Source organism: Gymnodraco acuticeps, unplaced genomic scaffold (assembly GCF_902827175.1).
Source record: "Gymnodraco acuticeps unplaced genomic scaffold, fGymAcu1.1, whole genome shotgun sequence".
Lineage (NCBI taxonomy): Eukaryota > Metazoa > Chordata > Actinopteri > Perciformes > Bathydraconidae > Gymnodraco > Gymnodraco acuticeps.
In genome coordinates this window covers 7,675,456-7,690,604 of record NW_022990271.1, presented here as the reverse complement: position 1 = coordinate 7,690,604, position 15,149 = coordinate 7,675,456, and the positions used below count along the sequence as shown (strand labels likewise).

The 15,149-nt window shown below is 43.6% G+C and overlaps 1 protein-coding gene across 12 annotated transcripts in view; it reads right to left on the bottom strand.

Annotated features, from left to right (window-relative positions):
- dmxl2 (Dmx-like 2) overlaps window positions 1-15,149 on the bottom strand; it is a 38,559-nt gene that overhangs the window by 8,744 nt on the left and 14,666 nt on the right. For 6 of the 12 annotated variants that reach the window (XM_034221258.1, XM_034221263.1, XM_034221259.1 and 3 more), the window contains 24 exons: window positions 14,599-14,707; window positions 14,398-14,517; window positions 14,063-14,290; window positions 13,429-13,715; window positions 12,522-12,694; window positions 11,766-12,426; window positions 11,259-11,579; window positions 11,054-11,173; window positions 10,565-10,700; window positions 9,315-9,425; window positions 8,964-9,133; window positions 8,147-8,244; window positions 7,872-8,037; window positions 7,146-7,410; window positions 6,817-7,019; window positions 6,266-6,658; window positions 5,491-5,673; window positions 4,603-4,899; window positions 4,308-4,499; window positions 4,106-4,182; window positions 3,696-3,823; window positions 1,949-2,194; window positions 1,451-1,633; window positions 1,051-1,134 (listed from right to left, as the gene is read on the bottom strand). In XM_034221258.1, coding sequence (XP_034077149.1) covers window positions 1,051-1,134; window positions 1,451-1,633; window positions 1,949-2,194; window positions 3,696-3,823; window positions 4,106-4,182; window positions 4,308-4,499; window positions 4,603-4,899; window positions 5,491-5,673; window positions 6,266-6,658; window positions 6,817-7,019; window positions 7,146-7,410; window positions 7,872-8,037; window positions 8,147-8,244; window positions 8,964-9,133; window positions 9,315-9,425; window positions 10,565-10,700; window positions 11,054-11,173; window positions 11,259-11,579; window positions 11,766-12,426; window positions 12,522-12,694; window positions 13,429-13,715; window positions 14,063-14,290; window positions 14,398-14,517; window positions 14,599-14,707 — 4,951 coding nt within the window. The remainder of the gene's footprint in view (window positions 1-1,050; window positions 1,135-1,450; window positions 1,634-1,948; window positions 2,195-3,695; window positions 3,824-4,105; window positions 4,183-4,307; window positions 4,500-4,602; window positions 4,900-5,490; window positions 5,674-6,265; window positions 6,659-6,816; window positions 7,020-7,145; window positions 7,411-7,871; window positions 8,038-8,146; window positions 8,245-8,963; window positions 9,134-9,314; window positions 9,426-10,564; window positions 10,701-11,053; window positions 11,174-11,258; window positions 11,580-11,765; window positions 12,427-12,521; window positions 12,695-13,428; window positions 13,716-14,062; window positions 14,291-14,397; window positions 14,518-14,598; window positions 14,708-15,149) is intronic. The other 6 variants (XM_034221260.1, XM_034221269.1, XM_034221266.1 and 3 more) reach the window with 4 other exon arrangements.

Sequence of the window (15,149 nt, the reverse complement as noted above, 5' to 3'; positions counted from 1 at the left end):
AGGCCTGTGTGGGATTCTTTTGTACCACATACACAAAACGGACAGTTAGCATCCTGTGAGGAGGTGGTCTCTCTATTTTTTGTATTGGATCAGAAACGTTTAACATCAAGCCTGTCTGAAAACGAAACTGTCTCCAATTGATCTTGACATAGCACACAAAAGAAAATAGATACAGTAGGAAAATAAATTAAAATGCAGAAGTACAAACGTTTAGGATCGAAGCACAGGTCAAGACACACTAGATTGAGCACAAACCTGCCCCATTATCCAGGGTGACTATCTCACCAGACAAAACAAGACAAGACACAAACCAGAAGAGACAGTGCAGTTAGACATACGGATACTACACAGACCATTACATAATCCAATCTGTGAATATTTGATTAAGTGCCTTGCACAGAAAACACAAAAAACACATCAAACAACGATAGCAAATTTGTTGCGCAGTCATGTGCTAAGCTTTTTTTGTTGTTCCCACAGCACTCGAGAGGCAAACACAATGAAATTGGTGATTGTTTTTTCTTTCTAATTATGTTAATTGGAACATGATAAGGACATCTGTTTATGGCTGAGTGTTTGAGACATGCATGTCATTTTACAGGGGCACTCAAAAGGGAGTTTTAGCACTTGGAAAGAGATTTGTATCAACAGGCTGACATTTAAGATCCCCCTAAGCAACTCTTCAAAAGGCTCTTGGCTTTGGTGAGAGCTATCCCAGTCTCTACAGTGATATTGAGTGTAAATGCCAGCCCTTGTCTTCCTCCTCCACAAATACAATGTGAGCACAAACTACTTTAGCCTAATGAATATGAATGAACAGTGTCAAGTTCAGTCCACAGACTCTACTCAGAATGGCTCAATTTCGACATATCTAGAAATCGGATGCAGACAAAAGCTACTATTAGTCTATCATTTAGTGAATACCTCTACTACATACAGTAACGCTAGTCAAATCACATTATTGTTAAACATCTAATGCTAGAAATGGGACAAAACAGTGAGGCAGCTCCAGCCCTACAGTAGCATGTCTAATAACCTTTCAAGGTGTACCTGGTTTAATCTCAGATTCAGATTTAGTCTGAGACGGCTGCTCAGCCTTGGCCTCTGAACACTCCTTGCTAGGCCCAGCTGTTGCTTTGATGGAACAATAGGGAATGACACAATGAGATGAGCATAGAGGACGTTACAACATGTACATGCAATGCAGGACACACACAAACACACACACAAACACACAGACACACAGCTGTTGGCTTATCATAACACTGAACACAGATGACAATGTGTTTGTAGCACTAGTGAGCTGTGTTTTTTTATTATGGGCATTCAGTAGTAGCTGCGAGAGAGAGAGTGGGGTAAGTCAAGCATCTGCAACAGTGCAAACCTGTACAATAACCATGCACTGCAATCCCGCAAACCAGCACTGCAATCCACCAGCCCAGTTACTCACAGCTGGCCTTAGTTGCTGGTGCCACAGTGCCCCACCCCTCTCCCCTTGAAACGGGAGGAAGGGGTCGTTTGGGGCGCTGGGTGTCAGTAGGGATGGGGGTGGGGTTAGGGGTGAGGCTGCTCTGCTCAGGTCTTCCTGCCTCTTGAGAGTCCTCTGGCCTGGCTGCCTGAAAATCAGCTGGCACTGGGACACAGGGCAGAGGACACACTAGCACAAGACACTACACAGCAGCAGCAGCAGCATCTTAGGAGCATCAACAGGAGAGGACTGGGTGTATTTATGGGACTGTGCAGACAGGTCTGAGGAATGGAAGCATTGTCTCAGGTCAGAGATAAGTCAGGATGTAGAAAGTCAACACATGGATTAGAGGAGGACAAGAAAAGAGTATAAGGACAGAGACAGAATATGAAGACTAGGGAAGAAGACAAATGGCGGTGATAATGGAGACAAAAGGTATTAGTAGTAGTAATCACAATCTGAATAAAATCATATCTCTACCTGGTGGGGCCTCAGGCCTCTTTGGCTTAATAACGAGTTTGGCCCCTCCCCCAAACACAGCAGCCCACATGCGGTTGTTGAGCGGGTGTGCTGCCAGGCGGAACAATTCATTGCTGCTGTGAGTGCCCAGGCCGTGGATGAGCAGTGCCAGATAGACAGCCATGACCCCTTCACACAGCAGCACGTTGAGCCGCGGCTGGCCCTCCTCTCTGGCAGACGTCAACAGAGAAATCAGGGACGACACACCTGCAGAGAGAGGACACACATGCACACAACGTGGCATTTTCAGAATATCAACATGTTAAAAAAAAACGTCTACATCAGAGCAAGACACTATCTCTGCAAAATATAGAACACATTTATGAAACATTTGCATGATGGTGTGATCAGTCTGTCTTTTCGTTTCCTTCCCAGAGGCCATGAAGCTCCGATTATAGAACACCATCTGCCTCTCTGCATAAACACAGACTGCCTGCTTTGCTCTGCCCTTCCTCTCCCTCTGCTTTTCATATTCTCTCTTAATCATGTCTTTGATGCTCACACATATCCTTTCTATGTATTTTGAGAAGATTCTGGCACTTATTTAACTTGCCTTCAATCTCATTAAAACAGTTCTTGAGAGTATTAGGACCAACATGCAAAGGAAAAACCATCCCCTGATTGCAGAATTTGTGTTGTTTATTTTAAATATGCCTGTTGTACAGAGTGTTACTCAATATAACTCAATAATGGAAGGCGTGTGGCGCAGTGGACTAGTGGGATCAGGGGAGCACAGGTTCAAACCCCACTGCAGTCAGCATGTCGTTGTGTCCCTGGGCAAGACACTTCACCCCAAATTGCTCCTGTGGGGATTGCCCACAGTATTGAGTATGTAAGTTGCTTTGGATGAAAGCGTCTAGCAAGTAATCAATCAATCAATGTTTATTTATATAGCCCAATATCACAAATGTTACATTTGTCTCAGTGGTCTTCACAGTTTGTACAGAATATCAGTATGACAATACGACAACCTCTGTCCTTAGACCAGGGGCGGTTCTAGGGGGGGCAGGGGGGGGGGCCAGTGCCCCCCTAACACTGACCTCCTTAACAATGAACTTTTTTTTAAAAAAATGTATATTTTCTGGTACTCGGTTTGCCAAAAACCGCAGGATTTTGTTGCTGTAATGTGAGATTGTGCAGACACCCTTATGTAAAGTAGAGATGTAACTGTTCATTGCCTTTATTTTTATATAAATATGGTGTTAGTGCAAACATTGCACTATAATTTAAGCTGAAGCTAACAGTAATAACTATAAGATCTATCTGAAATAAATAAGTGTACTGAAACAAATACCAATAACTGTATTGCATTGTTTTCTTATGCGCAATTACTTCATACTGTCTAGTTATCTTTTTCATCCTGCATTTATTGTGCCCCCCTCAGAAAATAACTGGCCCCCCAGTGGCCCCCCCAGTCAAATTGGTCTAGAACCGCCACTGCCTTAGACCCTCACATCGTACAAGGAAAAACTTCTGGAGAAAAACCCACAGTTTAAAGGGAAAAATTGGAGAAACCTCAGGGAGAGCAACAGAGGAGGGATCCCTCTCCCAGGACGGACAGACGTGCAATAGATGCCGTGTGTAAATCGAAAAGATAATACATTTGCAACATAGGTAGACCAAATGTTTGGAAATGCATGTGTGACATGTAAGTAACTGTAACATGTAATGTAATAACCCCAAAAAGGTAAAGCAAGGACTTTGTTACCTGGCCACTGTGCAGGAGCAGAGTTGGGAGTCACATGTTCTTCAATGCTTTCTGTGCGGAGTCGCTTCCTCTCACTGAGCAACAGGCCCTGGTACACCATCCCTGTAAACTGGTTGGCCTCCGACTGGCTGTTGCAAAGCCAAAAACAGCAAGGTTAACCGTAAGTCACATACTGTATATACAAGGCATATACATACAGTATGTTCAACATTTTTAACACAACATAGAAATATGCTTTCTTTCCTAAAATAAGATTATCTCTTGGTTGTGTCTCCTGTCACAACCAGACAGGGTGTTGTCAAGAGCAAATAACCCAACATGTTTAACAACTATTTTAATTTTGAAATGACAGGGTCTTTGAGTAAGGAAAAGGAGCAGTGAGAAGGAACCTTCAGTAATTCATCTTTTACCTGTAGCTGTGGCTGTCACACAGTGCTTGATAGATGCAGGCAGACAGAGAAGCTGCTAACGTGTGCAAAGTATTCACCTGAACAGGAAAGACGGACACATTTAACTTATTAAACAGCAAAACAAACATCAGATAACTGTGAAAAAGACTGCATGATCTAAATGTAGTCTACAAAAAAGACAGATTCTTATTTGAACCCTGACCCGTTCATCTATGATGTCAGGATGCGGCGGGGTCTCCAAGAGGTTGACGGTGTGGAGGATGTCGTGAATGTGGTTGCTGAGGTGGAGAACTGGATTGGCTATGACCGTCTTGGTGGTAGCAATGCAGGCTGAGAGCAGAGGCAGTGTAGTGGGCAGAGGCAGAGGAGACTGCAGCTGCTTCACTGTAGTCTCCTACAGAGGGAAGCAAGATTACATTTGTTTCTGTTAAAGATAGGTCACTTTACATTAATCTAGGTGAAGACAATAACATGTGTTGATGTGGGTGTTTGTGTACCTGCTGGCTCTCCTGCAGAAGGAAGAGAAGCTCCATGCGAACAGAGGTGACTCCTCCTCCCTTGGCTCCATGAAGGCTACAGTAGGAAAGAAACACCCTCAGCAGGGCCTGGTTCTTCCTCAGCCAGGCTTTACGCCTCTCAGAGTGCTGCTGCTTGGCCTGAAGGCGGCGGCGCTCCATCTGGTGACGCTCGTAGGCCCCGGCCTCTGTACGATCTATGGTGTCGTCTGGTATGTCCACTGATGCTGTTCGCTCTCTCCAGCGCTCCACATCTAACTCTTCCTCCTTACCCTCCACCTATGTGTTCACAGAATGTTGATAGATACAGTTTTCTAATATCTATGTTCAAGCCAATATCAAGTTGCCTATATGTAATTCGGTACCACTTTACAATAAGACTACCCTTATAAAGGATTCATAAAGGGTTTATAATTAGGTTATGAATTAGGTTGTAAACACTTGATTAATCATTAAGAACCATTTATAAACCAGTTCTAACACAGGCTCACTATTTGGCAAGATGACTGAGCTTTATATTGGCTACCTAGCTTACTTCGTCTTCTTCATCAGCCACCATCTTTGGTATCTGTTATTCACCGAGTTGAATCCCCCCCATCCATCTTGATGTTTCTTGGCATCTCTTTATGACCATTTATTTATGAGTTACTAACACTTATAATAAGGCATAGCAGTACAGATAAATGTTGGCTCACTATTTGACAAGCAACCGGTCACAGTTGCCCTGTTTATCTCATGTCTTATAAAAGCTTATTAATGATTTATAAAGTGTTCACAACCTAATTAATAAATGAATTACAAACTATTTGTAAACCCTTTATAAGGGTTGTCTTATTGTAAAGTGGTACCTGTAATTATTTCAATTTGTACCTTATAGTTGCAGATCGTATGCATGGCTGCTATCTCCTTCTCCAGCCAACTGTAGAGCTGAAAGCGGAGCTTCCCTCCATCCACCTCGAAGCCTGTGGCCAGTGTACGCAGCTCTGTCATCAGGATCTTCAGACAGGCCCGGAACTTCAGCTGCTCCGCTATGACATCCACCTCCGACTCCACCTGAGATACATGACAGAGTTATAGAAAAGGGGGCCACACTCTGCAGAATGGCTGACCTAAAGAAGATATATATTTTCTTATGAACCAAGTTTTAGAATTAATTCCATTAAGGAGCTTTCAGGAAAATACTTTAAGATGGATTACAGGGTTATACAGTACCTAGGGCAAAGATTGAGGTCTTAATGCATGTATGGTCTTTTAACACACTTCAACAGCTCCTGGCCCAGCATTATGCCGGTTCAGCTACCTATGTCTGAGATGTAAAATCCAATATAGTTTCATTTAAATGCACAGATTCTGGTTGTGAAAAAGACGATGTCCCTGAATCCCAGTCAGCAAAGACACTGTCCAAGGCCATCACATGTCCTCACATGACACAATCAAACAGTCTTTGTGTTTGTTATTGTAGGAGGGACAAGCTTGAGTTCATAAAATAAAGACAAATTATGAAAAACAAAATGTATTTCTTTGTCATTTTCTTTTAGAGTATTCTTAAAGTAGAGAATATTAAATGTTTTGGGTAAGTATAATCATGATATCCTTTAACCATTCAAGTATGGCTTATAATGAATTCCATATATATTATTACTACCTGTGAGTCCGCTCTCTGCAGTTTGGTGTCCCCACTCTCTGAGCCTCCGACCGCTTTAGTCTCAGCCTCTGGCTTCTTCATGGTCAAACCGTCATCATCCTCATCTTCATCATCTTCCTTGTCCGCCCCCCAGTCCAGCTTCAGGTCATCTTCATCCATCTTGACCAAAGGCTGGTTCCAGTCTAACCCACCTGCACTCTCATTTCCCCCCCAGGCATCGGCTGGTGGTGCAGGGGAGCCCCAGTCCACGCCTCCCTGGGTCCCATTCTCCAGAGGTTGGGTGGAGTTTACGTTGGCTTTGGATGAAGCTTTGCTTTGAGGCGAAGAGCCAGATTTCTTAGTAACTTTGGGAATCTTGGAAAGCACTTCCAGAGCCAGAACTGGACAGCCCACCTACAGAAGATTTTGACTTTTTACTAAAACATTTGCAGATGTTCTTATGTATTTGTAATAAACATGTATCCGTCTTGAAAACAACCATAATAGCAGAGAAAGATTACAACAACAAAAAAATGCGTTAGATTGAGTGACCCAATTATTGATGAACCCACCTTGAAGTGTGCGTTGGCAGTAGTGAAGAACAGTTTGCGCTCGATAAGGTTGATCTCAATTGCGCTGCTCTTCTCAGCACTGAGGCCCACAGTCACTGCGGTGCCATCTGGAATTGCTAAGTGTCGACGGATGATCAAAGGGTGTGTCCTCAGGTAGTTATAGAAACTAAACACCACCGGGTTGCAAGCTTTCACCATCACATCTAACACAGAGGGATGACAGAAAGGAAGAAGAAACATCTCTTTAGCATAGCTTACAAGCAGAAAAGTATCAGAATAAAAGGTTTGAGTGGATCTGTTTAATACTGTAATTTCAGCAGCCAACTGACCAGGGTTCTCATCATCCTCTTTGGGGGTTCGTTCCAACAGTGTGTCCAGCGCTCGCGTGTAATCTTTCATGATCCAGTAGGCTATGCTGCGGAGGAATGGGTCGGGGTGCAGCCTGGAACAGTGGTACCCACTACCGTCCCTGTTACAGCCCAGGACCTTCTCATGCAGGAGGCCTTGGCAGGTGGAGGAATTCTCAAAGTCAGCCTCATACAGCCTTGCTACGATCATGGCTAACTGGATATCCTCCATCTTCTCCATCAACACCTACAAAACATGGAAGAGCAAAGGAGAGTTAAGACTTGGTTAAAACTGCTGTTGTAAGAAAATCTAAATAGGTAGGCTTAAAAGCAAAGGGATTTTGGGAACGTTAAATCCACTGCAACAAATAAATGGAGCCGAAGAAGAGCTGATGCTTCTATTTCCTGATTATCTGTTTATTATGACTGTGTGATATGAATATCCAGACCAAGGAAAACTATGAGGGCCTTTTATGCGTCTTATCAGTGTAATTTAGACTTCTCTCTTGTGATTTAAAGGTTGCAAAATAAACAACTCTCTATTAACAGATATCCACACTCTTAGGGATGTAGTGGCTCAGCTCACACAGACACACTTTTTGTTGTATTTCCATAAAACAAGGCTATGCAAAGTTTGGAGCAGACTCAACAGTGAAAAGCTGTCTGTGTATTGTGTGTGCTTTTGAGTTTGCACACGTGTGTTCACACCTCTATAGCGTCTTTCAGTGATCCAGCCAGTAGGAAAAAGGCAGCGGACTGTTCAAAGCGCTGCTTTCCCAACAGGGAGAAAGCATTTTTCAGTGCTGCCTTTCGCCAGCGGTCTTCACTGAAGTTGTTCTTGAAGAACTGAGTCATCTTGTCATCATGCTGAGACCTGAAAGAATAAAACCATCCAGCTCATAAAAGTTTTGTGTGAAACATTATTGAAATGAAACAATAACTCAATTGAAGTTGTAATAATGTGCGCAGAAACAATGCATTACCTGAAGAGCCCCCATAGGACAGCTTTTTTCTTCATGGCCAAGAAGAACAGAGCAGCATCTAAAGGGTCGTTGTTTCTCTGGAATGCAGCTTTACCTATCTGAAAACACACAAACGACACCGTAAATCAATAATCCCACTGTCCCTTATTTGCTGTAAGGATGTTAAATGTACTTCAAATACATCAAAACACTCCTGTTAGCTACTCCTATTTAACTACTGTTATAGACCTATGTACAATTACTGTAGTGTAGGCTTTGATATGCATTGCTCTTTACAATAATCTAAGGTGGATTTACAACTATGTACTTCACACTGGTTAGTAGAGAATGCTTCTTTCCGGATACAATACCTGTTACTGCTTTTACATTTTGCAGTCAGTAGTACAGGGGGCCTACAGATGACAGGAACACTTCATCTGAATGCTTTATTTTACATCTAAAACTTTTATTGATTTGTCTTTATTTTGTTGAGACATGCTGGTGAATGGCCAATGGCAATGTTCTGACTGACTGCATTATACTGTTAGGTTTCATGTTTCCGGAATCCAGTAGAACAACTCCACAAAGTACAAAAAAAGACTTGAACAAACCAACCCCTCTCAGACGCAGTATCAGTTATCATTTTAAAGGATGTATTATATTCTCATGTGTACATGTTTGTAGACAATCCATCGCAACCTGCAGAACGTTCTGTAAGTGGTCTCAAATGTCACAGTTAGCTATGTTGTCCTGTGCAGTCTATATTTTATTTATCTGATGTATCACTTTCATCGTTTTAGAAGCTGTCAATGTTGTGTGTATCTATCTGTCAAGGTACCTTTTCCACCATTTTCCGAAGGGTGTTAATGTTGCGTATCCACCACCCCGCTCCAACAGCTCTGAGCTCAGACCACTGAGGGTCTCCTCTCTGCATGGCTGGGATCATGTTCAGCTGCTCTTCTTCCGCCTCTGAGTGGAAGGCCCATGCAAAGTGGCATGTTGACAGGCCTGCCAGAGGTAGATAGGGAGGGAAAGAGCATGATGTCTGAAGTGTATTCCCAAAATTAAATGTACCAGAGATATATATTCTATTAACACCAACTTTGACATACTAGTGGTATATTGTATCATACAGAACAACATGTAATATGTGCGTGACAGCAGCAGTGTAATGAGCAGTGTGGTTTACCCTGATGGAGCAGCTGCATGCGGTAGAGCGGGGGCAGGGAGGTGAGCAGGCAGGTGTGAAGACGCATGGCCAGCAGGTACCGCAGTCCACACTCATCGAGAGCCTCGCCACCTACACAAACACCACACCAGGGAGCTGTCAGCTTTTGTCATTGTTATTCCACAGACTCTATTAAAATTCTCAAAGCAAAGCCCTTTGAAACTCCAGTATCACTTCAGTTCATGCATCCTGTGAGAGTCTATGTCTATTGTCCCTGAACCATCTTACCCTCTTTGTGCTTACTTAGCCCTGGAACAACTTAGGCCTGGAACAACCTGCTAATGTCTACCTCTGAAAAGACTAAATAAAAAAAGGACTGAAAATTGGATAAAACAGACAGGAAAAGGAGGAACAGTATAGGCATTGTTGTTTATGTGATTAAAACATTGATGGCTGGAGATTCATTTGATCTATAAACACAGGAGAAATAAAATGTTACTTTGCTTGTATGTCTCTAACTCTTAGACAACTTTCATACAATCTCTTAGCAAGGGTAACAATTAATGGACTGCTAGACATTAAGGCGTCCAAAATGCAAAATTACATAACAAAGCTTATCTGCAAGTATAAGTGCATAGTGGATCTAAAGAATTGAACACAAAATACAGATCACTTGCTTTGTCTCCTTTGTGGTGCAGGGAATGAACCCCCTAACAATCTAATTTCAAAGAAAAAAGATGATTCCTGCACATACGAGACATATCAACAATCAAAAATGTATTGTTTACATGTCTTGAGAAAGGTCCTTGTAACAGGATTATACTCTTTTTTTTACTAAATGTATGTAATTAAATAAAAGTGTGCGTGGGGATTACCCTTTTTCTCTGAAATTGCATCTCGTATTTTACATATTTAGTATAATAGTTGTCTTGTACGTTGTCCTCCTCCCTGTCAGGTGAGAGCGTAAGGACTGCTACAGAATAAATTCTTGCACATGAGAAAACTTCTAAAGGTTAAAGCGGGGATCTCTATTGTTGAATGTCACATGAATGTAAAACTGGATATTAACAGATGAAAATGGCATACATATAATAACTCAAAAACTAAAATGATTTTTTTTTAAAAACAGTTGTGTGGACAATAAAAAAAAGACAAGAGGTCAGCAGTCCCCAACCCCAGTAAACCTTGGTGTAGTGGGATATATTTACTTTGTGTTATTAAATGGACTGTACATATCACAGATATATGTGGTAACCAACATATATGCTGACCTGTGTACTTCTGATCGGTGGAGCTGGTGACCTCAGCACTGGTGGTTGCAACAGTATCAGCCAAGGCCACCAGGAACATCTGCTCCAGTCTGGTGAGTCCCGGGAGGCTGGAGTGCATGAGGTGACTGGACAATACCTGGAAACACAAAGGAAAAGAGAAACTTGATGATGATATCGTACTGATGACATTTTGCAATGCAAGCCATTATTCTACATTTCGTTAATATTGCCCTATTATACCTTTAAATGTTCAAAACAATACTCTCACATCCACGTTGAGAGAATATTAGTTTGAAATAACCAGATTATGTGCAGATTAGGTTTATTACCATGTTTTAGTTGTCATGTTTTCTCTTCTTTATTACACTCTCCCTTAACAACCCAGTTGTAATACAAAAAAAGATTACAAATATTTGTTGAAATATGTTATATTAACTTCTTTTGATTTTTTAGACATACTGTATCTCCCTAAATTCAATAAAGCAATACCTGAGCATGCTCCGGTCCAAAGTAGGTAGGTCCATATTGAGAGAGGTTGATAACTCGAGACTTTTTCTCTGGTTTGTCGGTGGCAAAGTTCACGAAATCGTCTGTGGTGACCGCTTGCATCTGTTTACACAGGAGAAAAGGAGTCAAATCAATCAGTGGACTAAATCTTTAATTACTAAATAAGAGCTCTTCTCACTATACCAACCTGAAAGAGGTCTGAATATTGGTCTTCTGCGGACTTCTGGGACCCCTCACCGTCGCCCCCCTTAGCAGCTTCTTCCGCTCCCTTGTACGAGGTGTCCAGGTCAGCCAACATGAGGGAGTAGAGGGGCAAGGGGGGGATGGAGTTGATCTCTGTGTAGTCCCTCCCCCCATCGCGGCCAGCCACTATGGTGTCTTTGGCTGTGCTGCCGGTCACACTGATGGTCCGGGACAGATGTCTCCTGGATCCGCCCTCACCTGCCTCCACATCCCTCACCACTGCCACTTCCCCAGCAATACACTTCACCAGGTGAGCGAGGATGGCCTAAGATACAGAGGATTAACGGGTTATACAGCGTATACAACACAGTGGATCTGCTAGATCCCCACAAACCAGATTCCTGTTTGTGAGTGTCTGTCATCATTATTATATGTTAATCTAAGCCAGTTGAACTTGAAATAAAAATGTTGCCTATTTTGGGGTCACTAAATGAGGCTTGAACAGACTCACCTTGGCACGGCGAACCTTGCCCAGGTCCATGAGCTCCAGCAGCTGCGTGGGATGGTACTGGGGTAGAGTCGGAGAAAGGGAGTGAGCTGCTTCAAACAGTCCCCCCTCCTGAAGTCCTGCTGGGGCACGAAGGGCCTCATCCACTGCAGCAGCTCCTGCTGCACTCCCTTCAAACACACTCTTAGATCTGGCTCTCCCTTCAAAGACCGAGGAGGTTGTGTTTTGACCACCGGCAATGTCTGCAGACGATAGGTTGCCCTCCTCTCCATCCCCAGCCTTCTTGTCCTGGTGCCACTGGGCGTACACGTGCATCTCACAGTCCATGCCCACCACCAGGATGCCATCCCTCACCCAGGACAGGGAGACTGGCAGAGACGGTGTGCCGTCCACAGAGGACAGGAGGTCCACAGACCGAAGCAGGATCCAGCGTGAGCGGATGCCCTGCTTGATACTGCCCCCTAGAGGAAGGGTGATGACAGCTACTCCTTCCTTGCTGCTAGTCGGCTCATTGACGACGCCAGAGATACGGCCGTACATGAGAATGTTGGATCCAACGCCCACAGTGAGGATGTGAGATCCATCCTCCTTTGAGAGCCAGTCCAAGTGTACGTAATGCTTAATGTTGGGGGAGCTGTGGTCTCTGGTCATGTACAGGTCAGACCTGGCGCAGAGATAGACGCATTATTACCTTTTAATATAATGATACACATACACAGGCTGACAGAATATTAAACAAACAAGCAGTGCCTTGCTTACCTGCTGTAGACAAAGAGGTTGGAGTCCACACTGACTCTTGGATCCAGGGTTGAACAGGGTCTGGTAAAGTCATCCAGGTGGAGAGTTTGCTCTAAAACCCACTCAGAGCCTCCAGTAGATTCACACTCATAGATGGACACGTGCATGGAGAAGTCCTGCCCAGAACCCTGCAGCTGAGGACAAGAGAATTTCTGAGAACATTTCAAATCTGAAGACACTGGACATCTGGATAACCAGGCCTGCTGTAATTGTAATAAGTCAACTGAAAACCAGATTCTAAGCATGTTCATAGACTTCAAATCAGTGTTCAATAACATCCAGCTCAACACACCTCAAACACAGAGTAGCAACAGGATATGCAATTAGATCCTCAGATGGTCATGTTTTATCATTTCCTTTTCACTAATGGCTAAATACGACTGGCACATATTCAAGTGCATTGTGGTGTGTAGTGTGCAGGGGCGGACTGGGACTACAAATCAGCCCGGGACTCTCGACCGGCCCACTTCGGTACCGCAAGTAATTACCGCTAGTAAATTGTCAACGGGGGGGGGGGGTGCTAGTGACTTCTCCGACCGGCCCACTTCAGTACCGGCCCATCGGGATTCGTCCCGATGGCCAGTCCGCCCCTGATAGTGTGGATAATGTATTCTTGTCTTATCTACTTCATACCCCACCATCCTTTACTCCACATGAACACCTATTCATATGCTAATATATGGAATTGTTATCTATTTTTAGATGATTCAGGCTATAACGTCAATTTGTGTTTATTCACTGCATTTCCATTTTTAATGCAATTTTGTTATCCTCAAGTTGATTGCCATTAAATGAATTCCCAGCTCTCTATAGGTTTTTGGTACTTCACACCTTAAACCAATTGTAAAGCCAAATGCAAGTTTCCTACCTGTCCTGGTCGTGACTTTTTAAAGGCCATGGCCAGCCTGCCGATGTAGGAGCAGGACACAGCAACAGGACGCCCAGGAACGCACACAGCACTGTTGTTGTCTTCCTCCTCGTTCATCAGAGCCCAGGGCTCCCAGCGGTATGTACGGGTGTCCTGGTCACCCTCGCTGTACCCCTCATCCCCCTCCACAGCACAGCGCCAGAAACGCACCCGAGAGTCAGAACAGGTGGTGACAATCAGGTACGGAGCCAGGCATACAGGGTAGATAGAAGAGGAACTCAGATGACCTAACAGAGGAAGAGGAGGCAGAGACATTTTAAAATATGTTCTACGTTTATTGCACGAATCTGATTTATCGAATTGTACACAATGTATGAAAAATAGATGTTCAGGTACTTCTTTTAATCGGCCTGACCCAACTTAAATATGGATACTAAGGAAATAAAGCACCTTTGAAATTGAATAATTTTTTTCTAATCGAATTGTCAACACAAGGCAAAAATAAATACACAATTTTGGCCCCATGTAGCCAAGTCAACATTGGAACCAAAAGAGGGTTTTACACTTTGCTGTTTATTTGGCAACAATAACATGGTGAGAGAGTTATTTGTGACAACTGTGTGCCCATCCTAACCTGCAGAGGGGGTCGCCCTGGTAACCTCCACCCCATGGGGAAGGTTGAGCCGCTTGCTGTACATCAGCTTGGAGCTCAGGATGAGTTTGCTGGCTGATTGCAAGTTGGCTGTAGAGGATGAGCGAGGCAGGGGTCTGATAGGTGAGGTTTCCGGAGACGAGTCAGGATTAAAACTTTGATTGGGAACCATCAGCTGGCTCTGGAAGCTGAAATCTGGGCTTGCCTCATCTGCAGACAGAGACGTAGGAATATTAAAGCTGGTCTTCATATCAGTTAAGACGTTTGATGTAGATCCACATTTAAAATCCTTGTGTTTATGCTAGTAAATATCCTACCAACACAGGCCTGCACAGACTTGAGGTGCAGGTGCCACATCTGCAGAACTGAGTTCCTGTTGAGATCCTTTTCTATCACCACCAGGAAGAACTTCTCAGAGAATGGGGCAGGTTGGTAATCTGGACATAGTAAACATTACATTCACTTTTTCTAATGGCAATCAGCTTTGAAGACAATTGAAGTTTGACAGGGTGCTATACCTTCACCAGATGGAAAGGCCGGTGTGAAATCTTCTGTCTCTTTCTGAGGCTTGTAACCTAAAATGAAGTCCTCTTGAAAGACATGCAGCAGCTGAGTGTTGGAGCCACACTGGATGCACATGAGAAAAGCACAAAACATGTTAATACTAGGGCCGGGACTCGATTAAAAAAATTAATCTAATTAATTGGAGGCTTTGTAATTAATTAATCGAAATTAATCGCATTTTTAATCACATATAAATATTTGACCTGAGAACAGTGAGAAGCAATTTTTTTCACATGGATTTTAGTATACCATTAGGCGCATTCACACCGCAGTACTTTTCCCACAAAGGTTCATGAGAATTTAGTTCATGAGAACTCTTTGAACCTGGGGGAGGATTAGGCAAATGAAGCCGCTGACGTCACTTCTTCTTCTGCTTTGGGTTTACTGGCAGGCCGCAAACGGCGTATACTGCCCATGGGATACTGCCGCCCAAAGTCCCCGGCCGGAAGTCCCCGGAGTTGGGGACTGGCTTCAGTAGAAGCTGCTGGGAGTCCCAGCAGCTTCT